The following is a 13,021-nucleotide window of genomic DNA, read 5'->3' on the forward strand; positions in this document are numbered from 1 at the left end:
ATTTCTTTTATTGAATTATATTTACTATTAGTTTTAAGTATACCTTATAATAACTTATAAAACGAGTTAATAATTTACTGTAAAATTTTATCATTGCCAAGTATATTTATGCGATAATTTATTCGTGTTTTTTATCGATTTGTTGAAACATTTTATACAATTGTATGACAGAAATAAATTAAAAAAATTAAAATTCTATGTTGATAGTAGTATTGTAATAATGTATGTTAATATTAATCATTATTGTCATTATCATTAGTATTATACAGGACATAACTTATACAAATACAGTTTTATTTTAGTGAGAATCATACATAAAATATGTAATTTATTTCGAATTTGTAAATAAACACATTATAGTATGTATTCTCACAAAATATATTAATATTTTATCATATGAATGAAACTACTTGACTCCCAATACAAAGTATTTTCGTAACAATAAATATATATTGCATTTATTGTTACGAAAATACTTTGTATTGGGAATTCTTATTTATTCTCCACTGTAATTTCTTCATCATTCTCAGAATTTTCACCGCTTCCTATAAAAGTTTCTTCTTTTGCTTTTAAAAATGGTGGTGGTAAAAGAGATGAGAACTCCGATTTTCTTGGTAAATGTATAATATTACTTAGTGACATTTCTTCTATTAACGTGTCATCCATATTCTTTCCCTTTAAATCTTCTTCACTTTTAATAATCGATTGAGCAACATTAGATTTTTCAGGCAATACATGTAATTGCAGTCTTGTTCCATAATTAGAAATTTTGTTATTACTCTTTATTAAAGAAGAAGTATTAAAGGATGGCATGGGTGGAGCTGTGGGAATTTGCTGAAGCTGATCATCTGAAGTACTTGTTTTTGTTATAGCTTTATACATTCGCTCAAGTGCTTTTGATTCTCTTTCAGACATAGATTTTTTCTTATCGGCTAAAGCGTCCTTTAATTCAACCATAAAATTTTTAAACAACGTTTTATCTCGTTTAGAACTGTACAGTGATATTTCGTCGGCTTCTTCACTCAAAGGTTTCAAATATTCTTCCCTAATATATTCTTCGAATACCTCATCCATAATTTCCGGTTCTGAATCAGTTACAATATGGATATTCGAATTTGCATTTAACATTGGAATATTCGTTTCCAAACAGTTAATTGTAGAACCACTATTTTGCGATTTTACAAGAAATAGACTACTAAACTCAATAAAATCTTTTGCAGTGTCAATACTTTTTTGAGCTGCAGTTAACTTCTGCATTGTGTTCTCCATACAACCTTCGTTTGTTACATCTTCAATTACATTGTTATCAATATCTTGGAGTATTGATAATATGTGGCTGTAAGCCAACTGTAATTTATTTGAAGCTAAATAGAGGTGCATATACAAATCTTGCCATTTAGATGAATCTGGACCTCTAAAATAATAGAAACACATAAACAATCTGTAATTTTTAACATTTATAAAGACATTTTAAAAAAACATTCTTACCTGTATTTATATGATATGGGTTCTAGTTTAAAACTATAATAAGCATCAATGTGTTCTGATAACTTGTTTTTATATGTGCTTAAGTACATGATTAAGAAACGTATGATATAGGCCAATTGTAATTCAGGAATTTTCTTGTATGATTGTTGCCAAGTATAATTATCGTATGCTATAGTTAATAAGTATAACATCTCAGACTGAGTGAGGATATAAGTATGATATAGAGTCTATTAAAAAAATAACATAATGTATAAAAATATACAAATATTAATTATAAAATAAGTACTAAAAGATATTTCATTTCAACCTTCAATTTTTGATAATTTATTTCACCATGTATTTCAAATGATTTACTATCAAATCTTGTTAATAAATCTTCATTACAAATATCTACTGGTAGCAGTTTTATAAGAGTTAAAGAAGCATGATAATAGATGCAAGCAATAACTCCCAAATATTTTACTAAATTTTCCATTATGGGTTGCAAATATTTCAGTCTACCTGCTGTGAGATCACTGTTGAATTAGATATATTAGAAATAATACAACATTACATAATAGTCTAATAAATTGTAAAATTTAAAAGCTTACGAAAATTGTTGGGAACTTTTCCCTTGGTGCAATTTTATTTTATACCCATATTTCAAAATTTTCAGTCCCTTCTTACAAAGATCAAAGAAATCATTCTGTAAAGACACAATAGATTTTAGATCCCTGTGTGCCCTTATTCTAAAAAATTCTATATAACTAATGCAATATAATACAGCTAATGCAAATAAACTAGCTGAACTTTTATATTGGGTATTATAAGACATATAGGCTGAGGATGATAAAATAGTGCCAAATAAAATAAATTTTGATGTTATAGTCCTGCAAAAAAGATAATATGGGTACGTTTTATTTGATTTAACTCTTGCACCAATTTTTGCTTTTTATAGTTGAGATAATTATAGTTAATTTCAGTATCATTTGATAAATTTAAAAGTTTACCTCCATGGTTTACATTCATATTTATCAAGAAAACTATGTATTGCACAACCATGATCATTTAAAAGAATTTTCGCATTTAAAATAGTTTCCACCTGTTTGTAGGATATACTATCATCCTAACATAAATAAAATTCTTCATTATAAATATTTTACAGTATTACTTAAGCATGTTGAATATAATATTTATACCTGAATTACTCCCAAGTATATAGAATATAATTTTTTAAAAATATTTTTTACGTTAAATATACAATCCTGAAAATACAAAAATTATTTATAAAATGCATATCGTATGATTTTCATTGGTTCATTTGAAAAAGTACTCACAAATAGCTTAAGATACTTCTTTTCATTTTTAGGTATTTGTTTTTCTATTGTTACACTTTCAAAGTCGGTATAACCTAATTTGCATAAATGTTCGTATAATGACGAACCCTAAAAAATAAAAAGTAAAATATAATAAAATATTAAACAATGATATATTATTGATTATTTATCAAATGTAGAAAAATTTAAAATACTTTTATGACAACATCTTCGTCTTCATCAATAATATCAGTAGAATTCATGGTGTATTTATGTTTGAAACAAACAATGAATTATATAATATTATTTCAAGAATTTAAGTTACTTTTACATTCATAAAATATACTTGTCACAATATTTTATTGATATTTTTTAGGTTAGGTAAAGATATTTCACTCTAGATGTCACTTTATTTTTTTGTTGTTGTATAATATATAATTTGAACAGTTTCATCTTTCCTTATTCAATATAATTCCTGTTTTAAACTTATTTAATTTATTCTATTTATATAAAATAGAAAAGCTACAGAACTGTTTTCATTATTGTCCTATATATGTATCTCTCACATTAACCTATATACTTTGAATTGTGTAGAGGTTAGTTTTTAAAGTTCTCACTTCTGTACCTCCAGTGAACCGGAAACAAAAATTCCTCGATTATTTTTTATATGCTTTTATCACATTATTATTAAATAATGAAGAATTTGGTAGTAAAACAACACACTAGTCGTCTTTTAAATATCCTAGAAAATCAAATGCTAAATGTAAAAGATTTAAAAATATTGTATACTGTTGACTCAACTAATGATGATTTTTATATGCTTTTAAAAAATAAGTTATATAAAATTCCATCGAATTATGTGGAAGACATAAGTTTCTTCGAAATCGATGAAAATTTAGAATTCATCGGTTTGGAATATTGTAGTGTAACACAAGAAATATATGGTGTCTGTAAATCTGGCAATATTATAAGAATAAATTTAGAACCTGAATTTAGATACGAATTGATAACTGATTTAAACACAGATTTACAATGCATGAAATTAAGCCCAGATCATGAAATAATCATATTAGTTACAAATAGTGGTATTGTGATTACAATGGTATCTACTTTTGAAATAATCTCAGAGGTAAATCTGCATGCACAATATTTCGGTCAAAAGCAATTTGTAACTGTTGGTTGGGGTAAGAAGGAAACTCAGTTTCATGGTTCAGAAGGAAAAAAAGCAGCAATATCTAAACCAACAGAAATATGTGAAAACAATCTAGATGATGGATTATATAAAATAACTTGGCGTGATGATGGTTTGTTATTTGCTGTTGGTTTGTTACATCCCGAAAATAAAGTTAGACAGTTTAAGGTATTCAATAGAGAAGGTATTTTACAATACACCAGTGAGATCGCTAATGGTTTGGAAGGATCATTGTCATGGAAACCATCTGGTAGTTTAATTGCATCAACACAGATTTCACAAAACAAGCACCTTGTTGTATTCTTTGAGAAAAATGGTTTAAAACACAGAGAATTTTCACTTCCTTTTAAACCAAAAGAAATTAGGGTATGTTTGAAAATTTCCAATTATTATTATTCTGAATAAATTTAAGAGTATGATAATTTTAATATTTTAAAATTTATTTTAGGTAAAAGATTTATTTTGGTCACCAGATTCAGAAATTTTAACTATTTGGTGTCAAATTCAGGCAGATTCTTCTTCAGTTCTACAACTATGGACAGAAAATAATTATCATTGGTATTTGAAACAAACTATTAAATTTTCCACAGATAACTCATTGATATGTGCCACATGGAGTACAACATCTTGTTTCAAAAAGTTGATTGTTTTAACATACAAAGAACTTATCACGTTTGATTATAATTGGTCTGTTGATCATAGTAGAGGCATAACTGTACATGATAAATCTGTTATTGGCATCATTGATGGAAATAAGTCATTAATGACTGGTCTTAGAGTAGGAATTGTACCACCACCAATGGCACATAAAACTTTAGAAATTTCTGAGTCCATAAATGCTATTGTTTTTGCACCTGATATAAAAGGCAAAGCTACCTGGATAGACAGCAATGCATTCTTCTGTGTTTCTGCCAGCAAAAAATTAATATTTTACAAGTATTTAGTGGTAAATATAAATGAATTATAAATTGTTTAAAATTTCACAAAGATTAAAGGATAATTACTAATGCATTTAAAAAATTAGGATTCATTCCTCTTAGACTATGAACATGTTGGAACATATGATATTAAATGGGATATTCTACTAGAACATAAAAATTTCTTTTACAATATGCATCACTTTTTATGGCTTAATGAAAACAACGTTTTGTGTTCATTGTCAATAAATGATCAGAGTTTCCTTTGTGTTTTGATGTTAAGTGCAATAGAAGATCAAACACAGGGACAAGTTATATTGAGGTATATTTATGAGAAAAATTTGTTCGATGTAAAAGTAGTATAAATTATACTTTAGTTTCGAAAATTAATAATTCTTTAATGTTTAAAGGCGAATACACATTATGGATGGTTTAATTCAACACATAGTTCGTTCCCCAGATTCAGATGAAGCATACATAATTGTAGACAATTCCACTATAAAATATACAAAAGAAACAGAACTAATCCCAGTTGATACACAATTGCAAGGATATACCTATAAAGTAGAAGTTGTGAAAATTGGTACAAAGCACATGGTATTATCATTATATCATAGGAACTGTTTTGCAATTAATGGAAAGCAAATTGCTAACAATATCACAAGTTTTTTCATTCACTCGGAATTTTTACTTCTTACAACTGCACAAAATACTTTAATATGCGTTAACTTGAACGAGAATGATTTTGAAGAATTAATAAAGCAAGATTTGACAGTAAAGCCATGGGAAAATCGACTCAATGATAAGTCATTTTCAGGTAAACCAATCATTAAGTTCTAATTGTTAAATTATTTTTAATATTATAATTAAGATGATTAATCAATATTTTTAGATGTAAATATTAGAAGAGTGGAAAGGGGATCTCTATTGATTGCAGCTATTCCTAAAGATTCCAAAGTTATTTTGCAAATGCCTCGTGGAAATCTAGAATGCATTCAACCAAGGGCATTGTCTTTATATATTATCGGATTTTACTTAGACAATTGCAATTATTTATCTGCCTTCGATTTAATGCGGAGACAACGAATAAACTTGAACTTGATCTATGACTATAATCCAAAAAAATTTATCGAGAATGCAAATAAATTCGTGGAACAAGTTTCCAAAGCGAGTTGGTTAAGTTTATTCTTGTCTGAGTTAGCAGATGAAGACGTTACCACGACAATATATGCAAATTACTATCGAAGACATCAGTCAGAATCAAGAAACCTTGAAATAAATAAAATTGAATTAATTTGCAGTTTACTGCGAAACAGTATGGAAGAAAAGAACAACTCTGATCATTTAATTCAACCAATATTAATCAGTTTGGTAAAAGATAAGAAAAAGCAAGGAATAGAAGCTGCGCTAACGAAAATAAAGGAGATTCAGAAGTTAGAGGAAAAACGTACGGGATATGAGGAACACATAATGTCTGTTGAAGCACTAAAATATCTGTTATACATAATGGATGTGAATGTACTATTTGATATAGCTCTAGGAATGTACGATTTTGATTTGACTATGTTCATTGCTTCTAAGTCACAAAAAGATCCCAAAGAATATATTCCATTTCTTAATGGCTTGAAAAAGCTTGATGAGAATTATATGAAATATTCTATTGATTTACATTTGAAACGCTATGAGTCTGCTCTTGAACATATTGCGAAAGAATCAAACAGATTTAACGAATGTATAAATTTGATACGCAATTATAATCTGTATACAAAAGCTTTAAAATTATTTGAGAAGAAAAGCAAAATGTATAAGGAGGTAGCCAGAAGTTATGGTGAATATTTATTAAATAAACGACACTATCATGAAGCTGGAATTATGTTTCATAGATCTGGTGATATCAAAGAAGCTTTAAATGCTTATAAATTAGCTAGTTGTTGGCAAGATGTTATTATACTATCTACTCAAATGGAACTAAGGTTGATATAAGCAATAGATATAAAACAAATTGTCGTCATTATTATAGATTTATAAATTTATAAAATTAAATTATATCAAATTATATTTCAGCGAAACAGAAAAACACGTGATTTACCAGGATCTTGTAGAACGTCTAAAAACTGATAAAAAGTATGAGGAAGCTGCACATATTTTAATGAATTATTTCAGAGATATGAAGGAAGCTATAATCTCTTTATGTAATGGTAAACGATGGAAAGATGCTGTAAGAATTGCACATGATACTAAAAATTTAGATTTGATTGGTAGGTTTATACTTTCAAAAATAATACATAAGTTAAATATCAATTTACTATCTTATTAATTAAAATTGTTATATTTTAGAATGTCATATAAAACCTAGTGTATACGAATATGCAGATCACACTCTATCACAAATAAAAAAAAATAGGCAAGATTTTGAACGATATAAATTGCGTCTTGCAACAGTGAGGCACAATATTTCTCAGAGAAACATAAAATCGGACAATGAAATACTTTGTGACAATGAGTCGATATGTAACAAAGGCATTTCAGATATTCTTAGCGATACAAGTAGCGTTGTTAGTTCAACTTTGAGTCAAAGATCGAGATTGTCCACTATGTCTGGGTAAAGACGTTTGAGAATAACGAATAAAGCTTTTTTAATGAATTTGTGTTAAAAATTAAATATGTTTATTACATGTGTATTACTTTTAGAAAAAGTTATAGATCCAGCAAAAATCGAAGAAAGCAGGAAAGGAAATTTTTAAGTTTAAAAGAAGGCAGTGTCTTCGAGGATTTGGCATTAATACAAACTTTGTATCAAATTATCAGCAATATGTACAAAGAACGAGGTTTGTGTACTTATTCATAGAAATTAATTATCATATAAAGATTATATAATATCTCTAATTTCAGATGATTTGCACATATTGATACAAATGCTTTTATATTTCGATGACGATGAATATGCGGAAAAAGTACAAAATTCCATGGAAGAGTTACTTTTAATAATAGAAAAAAATAAATCTGAAATCTGGGATAAATCTGCAGCTTCAAGCTTAGCAGAAATGGTACACATTACACTATAATTATAATTGAATTAATTAATTGCACTACTTTTTATGTTTGTAAAAAATTTTAGGAAAATACAGAACTCACGACGATGAAAGATTCACAAGGATTCTCTACCTGTTACAAATTAGTTGGTAAGTTATTGTTAAACTATTGAGGAAACTTATCTTAATTATTACTCGAATTTTCAGAATCTTATATTACACATCCACCGGTAGCTAATTCTTCACCTTGGAAATTGAACATATTTTACTAATTAATAACAGTAAATATTTTTAGAAATCTAATTTTGAATTATATTTTACAATTACAATCTCTCCATTAAAAAAAGGATACATTTATTTCTGCTTATTTTTCCATTTATTTAATAAATCTCTAAGTTATTTATCATTAAAGATAATTTCTCTCTAGGTATATATATGAAATAAAATATGTTACAATAATTATCATAGTTTATAACAAAGTTTTGCGAGGCAAACTCGCAGCTTTATAGTAATCTATTGATTTATATTATAAAACAAACATTTCGATATAAATTCAAATATATATATTATAATATAATATTTAAATTTGTATGAATTATATATGATACCCGGAAGAAACATTATTACAATTTATTTTCTATTGAAATTTTCTTTACATAAATTTTATACAATATTTACGTTCCAAACGCACACTGACAAAATGTCAGATATGAACAGTCATGTTCATTGATATAATATTTGTGAAAATATTGATATCAAAGTATAGATTATTAATATCGTCTGGAATACTCGGGTATTTTCATACATTAACATTTAAAACTATTTATAGAACTAATATCAAAATAAAAATGTTTTTATAATCATGAATAAAAGTTAAAATTTCTTCAATATTTCAGTATAAAAGATATGATTCACAATTTAAATACCTAAAAATCTTGTTTTCAATTAGATAAAAATTCGGCAAAATGTTCAATGACTACAGAGTTTAAAAATTATTGTATTTCTAATTTATAGTCTTTGCTAATTTCTAGTTTATGAAATATATTAGAAATATTTTATATTAAATAATTGAACTATATTATAATCTATATTAAATATAATCTAAAATAACTATCTTATTATCATGTCTTTAGTACTTAATTAAATTTTATAGTCAATTGCAGTATTAATTTCTAAAATGATCTTGGACTGAAATCAAATCCATTCCAAATTTCCCAGCTTTCATTACTTTTTTTACACCTTAATCATTTTGCCGAAATTTTACTGAATTTAAACAGAGATCCTTTGACAAACGTTGTTCGATAGTTTTCTATAGTGATCCAAAAATATACACATTTCCATATCAATTGACTATACTCATGCTTCTTTCTTTTTCTCTCCTCTACTAAAAAACTTTCTGTATAATTACCCTAAATTGTGTAATTACGTGCATAGATAAAAAAATCTTTAATAAGTAATTTCCATACTAAGTATCTGGTTTTTAATAAATCAGATATTATTCAACAAAATGCAAACTACCCTTACTCAAGAATAAAGAATATTCGAGTTACATTATATCATACGGAAATACTTACTAAAGTTTTTCTTTCTTTCTTACGAACTTCGTACAGCAACCCCGTAATATTTAGAATTAAAATGTCCCATTTTTAATAGAACTTGTATACTTGAGGCTAATATCTGTAATTAAAACGAGACTACCATTCACAAACTTTTAATTTAATAGATAAACAACTGCATTTTCTGTCTGAAGTATTTTTTCCCTGCAACTTTTTATAGGTAAGGAATCATTAGTTACCTTACTGAATTTTGTTTGTAAGAATATTTTGCATACCAAATTATTTACTCCAATAAATTTTGGAGCGAAAGTCATTATTTAGAAATGATTTTAATATTCATCATGGTAACCATCAAAATAAATGTTTAATTATGACATTTTTTATATGAAAACAATATGATAGGAAAAAAAGATAGATGAAGATAGTCTCGTCTTTCTCCCTTTTTTTATTTAGTCTACTCATCTCATATGTTTCTACCTCTGAAAATGTATCATCCTATGTGCGTAGCAATTTAATTTGTCCAATGAAATATTGAACAAATAAATGTCTCACTACAATTATCTTTTAAAATGAATATTATACTGCGCTTTTATCTGCAGTAGCTAATAAATCTATTGTTGCTGATCTAAGTTCGGGTCGGGTACTAATCTTCATGCACTTTGCTTGGGCATATTTCTTCCTCACAGCTTGATACTTAATTTTATCCGCATTAACTATAATACTTGCTGTTTCCCGTACTACAGGGAATACGTCGTCCTTGGAATAGGTACTGTAATGTGCCAAGGTATTTGTCCAGACAACCTTTTGCTGGTCTTCGTCATCATTATCAATAATTCTGCATAATCAGATAAAACAATAATGATGAATTATTAGTAAATAATAGTATCAACTATTATTTCATATTGATCCAATTTGCTTGTTTTGATTGATTTTTCTACATTAGGAAAGGAGAGAGCACAGTGACTTTAATCCTTTAAAATAATATTTTAATAGATAACTTACAGGAAAGCTAAATATATTGCTGCAGCTGCAATAAGGCTTGGGGGATAGTGGCACATTTCATAGTGAACTAAGCTTTGTTCTAGAAAATATTTAGCCATTGTATGATGTATTGGGAGTGCCTAAAAACAATTTATTGAGTTAAAGACATAAAATTATGTGATATGAAAATTAATCAGTGATACAAATTTATAAATCACCTTTCCAGCTTTGCTGTACCTCCTTAGGAAATGTAAGGGTAATGGTCTACCAAAAGAATAATCTAATGTTTTCACAATAAGCATTTCCATTTGTAATATTTCTACCTTCGAGTATGCATTATCTGTGATATATACAAAATCATTTATATCTGGAGAATACATTTCTTCATACTTGCTAGCAATGAACATAGCAGTCACACCAACCAATTGTAACCTTTTCCTATTTATTGAGCGAAAAGCCTGTTGAAAGAAAACTTTTAATATTTATGTAGTTTTCTTCAAAGATAAATTTTAAGCTTTTACATCTAACAACAAACCTGTAAAAATCTATCAATGATAGCAACAGTTAGGTATAATGTTTCTTGCATTAAATGAAATTGTTGATGTACATCCACTAACCAATCTATAAGTACACTCCTCATTTTTGGCGAAACTTCTTGTCCATATAGATATCCTTTTGAAATAGGGTACATACTTTCTAGAGTTCTTAAGTATTCATAAATGTCATTACTATAAATAGAAACTAGACTAGGATTTCCTTTATCTTCTTCATCAATATCTTCAACTGCCAATAGATCTGAGGAGAATGACTGAACCTCCTTTTTAGCAGGTACTGATACCACACTCTCTTGAGAAACTGCAACCTTTATTACAGGTTTAACTATTTGTACAGGTAGTTTCTCAGTTGCTTTTTCTGGTGGTTTGATAGCTTGTTTTGGGGCTATAATCGGTTTCTTGTCTTTTATTAGCAAGCTAGTTCTATCAATGGGTTCTATGCCTCTTAATGTGTTCACTTTGTTTCCTATTTCACCCAAAGCAGCTCTTTTTGTCTTCCCAGGTATTGTGGTCACAGAAGACTTAAAATTCTTTGTATTTTCTTGATTTACAATATTCTGAAAATTTATTTCATGATCCATATTTTGACTTTCTTGTACAAATCTTACTTGTTAAAAAAAGAAATACTCCTATTGTTTCCATATATATAAAAATAGATAATATTGTTACATATATATTTCAATACAGTAGTTATTGTAACAATAACTTTTTTGACTACTATCAAAACTATTTTTTACAAATATTCCATATATATGGATAACAATATTATTTTTTAATAAATCCAACTAATTTAATCTACTAACTATTGTATCACTTACTTTATGTAACAATACATGGTAAGTATGAAGAATTAAAAGTAAAATATTAATAAAATAGAAGGAGATATAACAAATATGAATTAAATATTTATGTACTGATCTTTCTAGCAAAATAATAATTAAATATTAAAAAGAGATTTTATCATTTAAACAATTTTTAATTTTTAATATATCCGAATATAGGAATATAATATTATAATATGATGTAAATAAAATAAATATAATATAATTCATACAATAAATAGAAAATGAAATGTGTGCTTTTCGTGATGTAATTACCTAAGCAGCACAAAATTCCGCCTAAATCGGCTCTAAATGTTTACGAACGCATTTCCGTTTAAGATACACAATGCAACTTACAACTAATTACATCTTTAATATTTTTATAACAATTTTTACTTTAGAGTAACATTACATAACGAAGGAAAAGCTGAAATTTATGCAATTTATATAAAATATTAAAAGATGCACGGGGCTTTAAAGATCAAAATGTACGTTAATATTAAATTTCAAAAATCAAAATTCTTCGTTATTAAACAATCAAACGAGTGATATTAAAATTCGTATTATGAATATTAAAATACATACAGCAATCTGGATAAATCATAATGATTGTTATTTCGATGACTTTTGAAATAAATGAAGGGCATTTAAAGATGTCAGGAACAGACGGTTACCCTGTTCTATTGACCTCCCCTTGTTATCAATGGCTAATTTGATACACATCGATGTTTTTGAAATATTTAAAACTTACCGTGAGCGCGGTCCTATTTCTTAAAGCCATCGTTAACAAAGTCAGGAAATAATTACACGCAACACCAAAAGCTAGTCTTCCGATTAGTCTACTTCCACCGTCTCCCAAACAACGTTTAACTCGCAGTAACGACTCTGTCGGTTTGAATTTGTTTAGTCGATCGAACGGAAGTTCACCTTCTGCGGATGTTAGTATACAGAAGAAGAAATGCCGCGAAAGTCATGAAACCTGATTGGTCGATCGAATGGTAACGTATTTCAAACGTGTCACAACTATGTTTCACTTTTTTTATAAATTGATAAATTTCAGGTGGCTTTCTTGTTTATTATATGAATGAATTAATAGTATGAAAGTAAATTTAATTAACTATTTTAAATCGTTTTTCAGAAAATGACTATACTTTTTTTACTGATGTTAGTTTTATTTGCTAAATT

At 27.2% G+C, this 13,021-nt stretch overlaps 3 protein-coding genes across 3 annotated transcripts; 1 reads left to right on the forward strand and 2 right to left on the reverse strand.

Moving 5' to 3' along the window:
• Nucleotides 1–18: 18 nt before the first annotated feature.
• Nucleotides 19–3,195, reverse strand: LOC100644726. The gene is made up of 8 exons (XM_012311007.3): nt 2,999–3,195; nt 2,805–2,912; nt 2,667–2,732; nt 2,478–2,593; nt 2,079–2,357; nt 1,796–2,003; nt 1,489–1,715; nt 19–1,414 (listed from the first exon to the last, which is right to left on the reverse strand). The coding sequence occupies exons 1-8, from the start codon at nt 3,044–3,046 to the stop codon at nt 493–495; spliced, it is 1,974 nt and encodes a 657-aa protein (XP_012166397.2). The 5' UTR covers nt 3,047–3,195; the 3' UTR covers nt 19–492.
• A 48-nt stretch (nt 3,196–3,243) lies between these two features.
• On the forward strand, nt 3,244–8,281 carry LOC100649658 (putative elongator complex protein 1). The gene is made up of 11 exons (XM_012311006.2): nt 3,244–4,341; nt 4,424–4,921; nt 5,000–5,214; nt 5,303–5,709; nt 5,785–6,865; nt 6,957–7,150; nt 7,230–7,494; nt 7,584–7,720; nt 7,785–7,939; nt 8,011–8,074; nt 8,132–8,281. Exons 1-11 carry the CDS (start codon nt 3,478–3,480, stop codon nt 8,194–8,196), a joined length of 3,945 nt encoding a protein of 1,314 aa, XP_012166396.2. The 5' UTR covers nt 3,244–3,477; the 3' UTR covers nt 8,197–8,281.
• A 259-nt stretch (nt 8,282–8,540) lies between these two features.
• Nucleotides 8,541–12,762, reverse strand: LOC105665990 (G2/mitotic-specific cyclin-B). Its single transcript, XM_012311008.3, has 5 exons — nt 12,588–12,762; nt 10,997–11,572; nt 10,680–10,919; nt 10,483–10,601; nt 8,541–10,315 (listed from the first exon to the last, which is right to left on the reverse strand). Exons 1-5 carry the CDS (start codon nt 12,615–12,617, stop codon nt 10,057–10,059), a joined length of 1,224 nt encoding a protein of 407 aa, XP_012166398.1. The 5' UTR covers nt 12,618–12,762; the 3' UTR covers nt 8,541–10,056.
• Nucleotides 12,763–13,021: the final 259 nt, after the last annotated feature.

This window comes from Bombus terrestris, chromosome 8 (genome assembly GCF_910591885.1).
Source record: "Bombus terrestris chromosome 8, iyBomTerr1.2, whole genome shotgun sequence".
NCBI classification, from domain to species: Eukaryota; Metazoa; Arthropoda; class Insecta; order Hymenoptera; family Apidae; genus Bombus; species Bombus terrestris.

Coding starts and splice junctions, on each gene's coding strand:
- LOC100644726 (XM_012311007.3), bottom strand. CDS start 3,046: ATGAATTCTACTGATATTATTGATGAAGACGAAGATGTTGTCATAAAA. Junction 2,733..2,804: donor AGAAGTATCTTAAGCTATTT/GTGAGTACTTTT, acceptor TTGTATTTTCAG/GATTGTATATTTAACGTAAA. Junction 2,594..2,666: donor TATACTTGGGAGTAATTCAG/GTATAAATATTA, acceptor TATTTATGTTAG/GATGATAGTATATCCTACAA.
- LOC100649658 (XM_012311006.2), top strand. CDS start 3,478: ATGAAGAATTTGGTAGTAAAACAACACACTAGTCGTCTTTTAAATATC. Junction 7,495..7,583: donor AGATTGTCCACTATGTCTGG/GTAAAGACGTTT, acceptor TATTACTTTTAG/AAAAAGTTATAGATCCAGCA. Junction 7,940..8,010: donor CTTCAAGCTTAGCAGAAATG/GTACACATTACA, acceptor AAAAAATTTTAG/GAAAATACAGAACTCACGAC.
- LOC105665990 (XM_012311008.3), bottom strand. CDS start 12,617: ATGGCTTTAAGAAATAGGACCGCGCTCACG. Junction 10,602..10,679: donor GGTACAGCAAAGCTGGAAAG/GTGATTTATAAA, acceptor AATTGTTTTTAG/GCACTCCCAATACATCATAC. Junction 10,316..10,482: donor GCAATATATTTAGCTTTCCT/GTAAGTTATCTA, acceptor CTGATTATGCAG/AATTATTGATAATGATGACG.